This window comes from Apium graveolens, chromosome 5 (genome assembly GCF_009905375.1).
Source record: "Apium graveolens cultivar Ventura chromosome 5, ASM990537v1, whole genome shotgun sequence".
Taxonomy (NCBI): domain Eukaryota; kingdom Viridiplantae; phylum Streptophyta; class Magnoliopsida; order Apiales; family Apiaceae; genus Apium; species Apium graveolens.
The window spans coordinates 301410446-301418421 of NC_133651.1; the positions used below are offsets into that span (position 1 = coordinate 301410446).

The window sequence follows — 7976 nt, forward strand, 5'->3', positions numbered from 1 at the left end:
TTTTATATATAAGAACCAAGACGGCGATTAAAATTATACTTGAAGTCGTCGTTTTTATACTAATTACAAGTGACTAAAGTAAGTTTTTTCTGATATAACAGGGAGGTTAGTAGTGAATAGTGATCAATTTAATAATAATCAATAACCACTGGCTTATAATTTATAGAGATAAATCAAATACTCCTAAATAATAACTAACCACATCTTCCTATGGTATATTAAGCACACATGTATATAATACCACATCATTAAGAGTCTTCTAATACCATCAAAATGAAGATAAACACATTTCTTTGTGTGTTTGTCTCTCTTTCAACTTTCTTCATTTTTACTCCTTCCCACCAATTATCCATAGAGTTGCCACCTATAGGACTGTCGCCTATTGTATCTTCACCCTCTTCAACACCACCTAAAGTGTCGCCTATTTATCCGAACCCTAGACTCGAAAAAGCTTACATAGCACTCCAAGCCTTAAAACATGCAATCACATCAGACCCTAAAAACTTCACTTCAGATTGGTATGGACCACATGTTTGCAACTACACTGGAGTTTACTGTGCACCTGCCCTAGACAACCCTAAAATCCAAACTGTTGCAGGAATAGACCTAAATCATGGAGACATCTCGGGTGTCTTACCCGAGACTCTTTGTCTTCTCACTGATCTTGCTCTCTTTCACATCAACTCCAACAAGTTTCACGGAAACTTACCCGAAAGTTATAAATCTCTAGTTCTTCTTTATGAGCTAGATATTAGTAACAACCTCTTTTCGGGGAGTTTCCCTAATGTAGTTCTTTCACTTCCTTCACTCAAATTTCTCGATATTCGATACAATAACTTCAATGGCAAGGTTCCTTCAGGCCTCTACGATCTTAAGCTCGACGCATTGTTCATAAATAATAACAACTTCCAATTCTCCCTCCCTAAAAACTTTGGTAACTCTCCGGTATCCGTGATGGTTTTGGCAAATAATAAGATCAATGGTTGTTTTCCGGAGAGTATAGCCAAAATGAAGAAAACCCTAAACGAGTTGATCATCTCAAACGCAAATTTAGTTGGTTGTTTACCACCGGAAATCGGGTCATTGAAGCGTTTAACAGTGTTTGATGTGAGTAATAACATGCTTAGTGGAAGTTTGCCGGAGTCAATGGGAGAAATGAAGAGCTTGGAGCAACTTAATGTTGCTCATAACAACTTTTCCGGTGAAATTCCCGCGAGTATTTGCTCATTACCAAGATTGGAGAATTTTACTTATTCGTATAATTACTTCTGTGGTGAACCTAAGGCGTGCTTGAAGTTGGCTGATAAAGATGATAGGATGAATTGTTTGCTTGAGAGACCTTTGCAAAGGTCAGCTTATGAGTGCAAAGCTTTTTATTCCCATCCTGTGGATTGTGGTGTTTCGGGTTGTTCCGCAAGAAAACCACCACCACCACCACCACCTCCCCCTCCGCCCCCTCCACCACCTCCACCACCTCCACCACCTCCACCACCTCCCCCACCACCACCACCATCACATTCACCACCACCACCACATTCACTACCACCGCCACATTCCTCACCACCACCACATGCACATCCGCCATCTCCACGTTGAGAATTTTTATATATATAGGACATATAATAAAAGCTGGTTTTGTGCACCTTAGCATGCATATTTTGTTAACAATCATGTGTATACTGTTGATAACAGTTTGTCGTTAATTACTTGTCAAAATGTTTTGGTTACGATTTTTTATTTGATTACACATGAAATAATAATGAATGCTGATGGGCCGATATTATTTTAATGTGTGCTCTGCATAGTTTATGCAACTGTTTTTAAAAGACAATAAGCTTAGCCATTTGGGGCTTTGAAACTAATAAACCTCCTCCCCGAACATTTCCTTGTGAATTGTGATGAGATATGATCTTTTCACTGGTTGAAAATAGCTCTCCGTGAATTCTCCTTTTTAATATTCTCGAGCAGGTGTTAGAATTGTTAATGTTTGATCAAACTCGACTTTGAAAAGTCAAAAAAACGTTTGTACGACACAAAATAAAAAAGTATATTAATATATACATCAACCTATTAGAAACAAATTAAGTATAATTGATCAATGATTAACCGTAATTTGATAATCTTCTAACAAAACGGGTTTTGCTTCAGTGAAAAAATATTTGTACTCTGATGTATCAGTTTTATAATCTACCTACAACCGTAGTTGTAAGGACCCTAAAATAGAAACGTGGCCTCCCCCACTCCATTTGCACAATGGTTCCAAAAAACCTGTTAATAATAAAAAGACTGCGTCCCCCGTAGGCATAGTACACCTTCGGAGTCCGTAAGTCAGAGTATTTACAATCCCCGAAGGATAAGAAGTTATCACCGAAAGCTCAATATCCATAAGCCGTTGGCCCCACAACTCAACCTTATCCTCTAAACTTTACATTGTCACTCACCAAAGTACCATTTCATATCCCCTCATTATCTTTACCTTCCACGTGTCGAAATAGCCTATAACAGTCACTCCCCTACTAGACTAGAGGACAGCTGGCTAGTCACAGGGGATAAAAAGGAAAACCAAGGGAAAAAGACACAACAAGACAACTAAAAAGAAAACTAACGCACACTCCCTACGGACCACACCCTGAAAACATAAACACACCATCAAATTGGCGCCGCCACCGGGGATCCAACAAAGAATACTAATCACCATACCACAACGACACCCCCTCTTTCTTTGTCTAATAACCCCCTATAAAAAGATGAGTAACGAATCAGATAATGAATCCCATACCTACGATAGTTCTTCTGAAACGCCCAATAATTCTCCCACACATAGCATGTTATCCAATTTAAGGGCTCAACATAATTATATGCAACATCAGATGGCTCATTTGACAGCGCAGTGGCTGCAAATCAACAAGAAGCCCATCACCCTTAATATTACCCGGAAGCTGTTCTTATTTCTTATCTGGGAAGACGTTCTAGGTCTCCCTCACCTGAATATCCTCAACCAAGTTTGCAAGATGAATATTCCCAAGGCTCCTATCCAAGCTACAACACCCTTCGATCTAGGGAACGCCCTCCCCGTAGGGCTCGAAGGACTCCTTCCTCAGAATCATCAGGAAACAGTACTTCACATGATGAAGGAGGATCCCGGGACAGACTTCCAACCCCAGCTCGAAGAGTCAGGAGGTCCCCGTATCATCCAAGGAGGGCCCATCGAACGGCTACCCCCATAGAAAGACAGGAAGATATGATAACTCGCCTAGCCAGGTTAGAAGGTCTATACCCCGCAGCTGCTGCCGACACAGTTACAGGAGGGTCGCCATTCACTGAAGCATTGGAAGCTACTCCTGTCAATCTCGGAGTATAAATCACCAGTTTAGAATCATTCAACGGTACTTCTGACCCGAATGATCATTTAAGTTATTATGAAAGTCTGATGGTATGTCATAGATATAACGACATCACCAATTGTCGACTGTTCACCTCAACTTTCAAAGCCTATACCAGAACCTGGTTCTCAAGCTTAGCTCCCAGGTCTATTAACTCTTGGGAAGAGTTCAAGGTATTATTCTTATCGAAATTCCGTGTTAATACCCCTCATGCTGTCCATACAATATCCCTAGAAAATATAAAGCAAGAATAGGGCGAAACCCTACGAGATTACATTGAGAAATTCAAGAATGCGGCCTCCAAAGTCAGAGAATTGAAACAGACAAGTGCTGTAGACTCCTTCATCCGCAACATGAACTACTAGGAATGCAGAGATTGCTGTAAAGAGCTATGCAATCGAGAGAGCCTGCAGACCTTTTCGAAGCCTACACCATAGCTTCGGCTTATATTGCCACAGATGAAAGGATTCGCGCGTACTATCCTTCGGCTCGGGGAGAACCTGCCTCATCCAGTCGAAGAGCCATGCAAGTAGACGGGATGGAGGACTTTAGGGGGAGAGGCCAAAGAAATTTTCCAGTGGATCAAAGGGCTGTCCCAAGACAAATCCGAGAAGAACCCAACTTTACCCCTTTAACCCAAACTCCATATTATATACTTCAACAAATAAGAACCAAGGATTTTTTCCAACTGCCTAATCCTATGAGAACGCCCACATAAAAGAGAGATCGAACCTGCTTCCGTGATTACCATGCAGGGATCGGGCATAAAACGGATGAATGCACCTCATTAAAATACTTCTTGAAAAGGCTAGTAAAGAGGGGATTCTTGAATGATTACCTTCCCCCTCGGGATCGACAGAACCCTCCACAATTAGAAGGTGCCGCAAGAGCCACACCCCCACCACATGTGGTTGATATGATTGTGGGAGGGAACGCGACGTCCAGCAAAATCATGCAAATAGATCCGCCACTTCAAGCCTTTCGCCTCACGGGCACCTCCATTTCCTTTTCAGATGCTGACTACCCCAGGGGAAATATGTGTCGGAATGGCCCACTTATAGTTACTCTTGATATGGCTAACCAAGACGTCAAGAAGGTATTAATTGATAATGGCTCCTCTGTGGATATAATTTTTAAACACGCCCTCAGAAGAATGATCTTGAATACTCCCCTAGAAGATATGAAGCTTGAAGAGATACAGGGGTCTGTCTACGGCTTTGGGAATCATGCCGTACCTGTTCAGGGAGCCATTGACATCCCCACCACGTTCGACACTTCTTCACAAGAGGTAACCGCCATGGTTAAATATTATGTCATTGATATGGCGTCTCCTTACAATGCCATCATCGGGCAACCTACTTTGTTCTTCTTAGAAGCCATTATATCTTCCCCTCACATGAAAGTTAAATTCCCTACCCCCATAGGACCCGGTGAGTTGATTACTGATCATGTAGCCTCTCAGTATTGCTATTCCACTACCTTAAGCTTGGCTCAAACTCAGCCTAAAAGGAGAAAACCCTACGGGGAACAGAAAGAAGGAAGCTCCCCCAAGACCCCTAGAACTTCCCAAAATGAAAGTTCGCAGGTATTCTTGATTAAGAGTTCATTTTCCTATTCTGAAACTTCTCTGACAAAAGCCAAACTCCATCGCACACCTAAGGTTGAGCCAGGGGAACCTGTGGAAAATATTGAGCTAGTAGAAGGGGATCCCACTCGATGCATTTTCATCGGATCGAGCCTACAGCCCGCCCTGAAGCAAGAGCTTATTCAACTCCTGCGGGAATCCCTAGACATCTTTGCCTGGAGGCCCAAAGATATGCCGGGCCTTGATGAGTCCATTGCTGTTCATAGACTCCATGTTGATCCCAATAAAACTGTGGTCAAGCAGAAAAGGAGAAATTCTGCACCTGAAAGACAACAAGCCATAGATGAAGAGATCAACAAATTACTGAAAACAAAATTCATTTATGAGATAAAATTTCCCGAGTGGATATCGAATGTTGTGTTGGTCAAAAAGACCAGTAGTAAATGGCGAGTTTACATTGACTTCACAGACCTAAACAAAGCTACTCCCAAAGATTATTATCCCCTTCCAACTATCGACCAGTTAGTGGATGCCACTGCCGGAAATGTTCTCTTCAGCTTCTTAGATGCCTTCTCAAAGTATAATCAAATCAAGCTAGCTCCCGAAGACCAGGCTAAGACAACATTTATTACCCATCGAGCAATATATGCTTACCGAGTTCTTCCTATAGGATTAATGAATGCCGGGGCTACATATCAGCGAACCATGAACAAGATATTCTCCAACCAAATTGGAAGAAATTTGGAAGTATATGTAGATGACATGACTGTCAAGTCCAAATTTGGCATCTACATGATTTGAGAGAAACTTTCTTAACCATTCGGAATCATGGCCTTTGATTGAATCCCTCCAAATGCACCTTTAGAGTAGCTAACGGGAAGTTCCTAGGCCATATGATTAGTGGACGTGGGATAGAAGTTAACCCAGAAAAGGTTAGGGCCATACTAAAAATGCACCCTCCCAATGACTCCCAAGCAGGTTCAGTCGTTGAATGGGTGTTTGACCTCTCTCCGAAGATTTGTTTCCAAGTTGGCTGAAAGAAGCATCCCTTTCTTGGATGCCCTAAAAGGAGTGAACAAATCTAGAGAAGTGCAATGGACGCCTTCATGCCAAGAAGCCTTCAACTCTTTAAAGAGTTACTTATCATCTCCACCAGTTCTCTCCCAACCCATCTCAGGAGAGCCCCCGTATTTGTATCTGGCCGTAGTCCCGTCAGCCGTAAGTTCATGTTTGGTTCGCGAAGAAGAAGGCGGACAATTCCCTGTGTACTATGTTAGTCATGTTTTACGAGATGCAGAAACCAGTTATCCCACTATTGAAAAATGGCATATTCCCTCCTCCTTGCTGTTAGTGTTTGTGCCCTAGAGACAACACTATGATGTTTTAGTTTAAGACATTATGATTATTAATGTTTATGTCCTATCGATTATTCTCTTTATAATTTATTAATTCTTAAGTTATTGCGATATAAATGTTAGATTAATAAATGTCCTTGGAATATGATATGCAATTCTATATCTCTAAGTACGTGACTTAGAAATGAGATTATAAGAATAGTATCAATATTTCTAAAGGTCCCTAGTCGAGTATTATTAAGAAGGGGACAATAATAATGCATTAAGACTAGTGTGTTTGTTGACTGATGATCACATCTCATTGATCATAGGTATAGTGATACTAAAGTCAAAGACACAGGCAGATGTATATGTACATGGTGCTGGACAGACCCGATGTGAGATTCTACATGTATGTTGTGTCATAAGTAATTGTCACAGTGATAATGATGTAATGGTCCTTAGACCTAAAATTATTATATTTCTATACGAGAATTAATATACATTGATTCCATTAAAAGTTATTCTTGACCGGGTAATGATAAAAGTGGACATTGGGTATATTATAAATCGTATGAGAAATATGAATGATCTAGATGGGATTTAACCCTCCTATTATAGGAGTGATATTATTGGCCTCTTGTGTGAGCTAGACTAAGAAATGCGTGACCACGAAATGCGTGACCACGCTCAAATGTTGATTTGATATGATAGTCTACTCATTGATCAAGAAAACCTGGATTAAACATTGATGAGGATGACACATTACATGCCTCTAGTTTAATCTTTAATGTATGGTTAAAGGGATTATATTACATTGTACATTATTCACGAAAGGTTTAATCGATCACCGATTCAATTATTATTACTTGGGTAACAATGATGTATTACTAGATGACGCTCACTGTTTATGATTTTAAATTAGATTTAAAATTCGTTGCCAATGTAATATTAACCTATAGGGTCACACACAAAGAATACTTGAAGGATTATTTAATTTAAATTGGATTTAAATTAAATTAAAGTAATTTGAATTATTTATAATATTAATTAAGTTTGACTTAATTAATTAGATAAATAATGATATTCAAATTTACTAATATTAATTATGAAATTTATTTGTTAAATAATTAAGTGATACTTAATTATAATACAAATAGGAATTTCGAATTAATAATAACTCCTAATTAGTTAAGAGTTATAATTCATTTTTCTACTCTCTATATAATATCTCTTGTGTGGCTGATTTTTGGGGGAGCAAGACTTTTACTAAAACCCTAGCCAACAAGGGAGAAGATGGAGAGAGCAAGAAGAAATGAGTTTACGCTATTACACATTCAATCCTTGAGTTCAAGCATTCGTGTGGATACCGATAGAGCGTAGATCGCGAGAGCGGGATGCGTGGTAATTGAACAAGTTTTGGATCTACATTAGTCAACCAATTGGTAAAGCTTTTTAAGGTAAACAATCTGATCTACGAATTAAATATATGTTTTTCGCATGGATCCTGCGGTGGGTTTCGAAAATTCTGATTTTTTACGTTTTTAATTACTGTTTCCGTTGCGTTTATGTGCTCGAAACCCAACAGTGACATCAGAGCTACTTGCGAAAAGTTTTTAATTCGTTATGTGTTTACTGGTTTTATGACGATAACATGTATACAATATTCCATGA

The 7976-nt window shown here is 39.7% G+C and overlaps 2 protein-coding genes across 2 annotated transcripts; both read left to right on the forward strand.

Moving 5' to 3' along the window:
- The first annotated feature begins 243 nt into the window (after positions 1–243).
- LOC141659257 (leucine-rich repeat extensin-like protein 6) lies at positions 244–1783 on the forward strand. The gene has a single exon (XM_074466054.1). It carries the CDS (start codon positions 274–276, stop codon positions 1594–1596), a length of 1323 nt encoding a protein of 440 aa, XP_074322155.1. The 5' UTR covers positions 244–273; the 3' UTR covers positions 1597–1783.
- Positions 1784–4299: 2516 nt separating this feature from the next.
- LOC141661112 (uncharacterized) lies at positions 4300–5769 on the forward strand. Its single transcript, XM_074468090.1, has one exon. The coding sequence runs from the start codon at positions 4300–4302 to the stop codon at positions 5767–5769; it is 1470 nt and encodes a 489-aa protein (XP_074324191.1).
- Positions 5770–7976: the final 2207 nt, after the last annotated feature.

What these genes read in the sequence shown, in the direction of transcription:
- LOC141659257 (XM_074466054.1), top strand. Translation starts at nt 274, where the DNA reads ATGAAGATAAACACATTTCTTTGTGTGTTTGTCTCTCTTTCAACTTTC.
- LOC141661112 (XM_074468090.1), top strand. Translation starts at nt 4,300, where the DNA reads ATGATTGTGGGAGGGAACGCGACGTCCAGCAAAATCATGCAAATAGAT.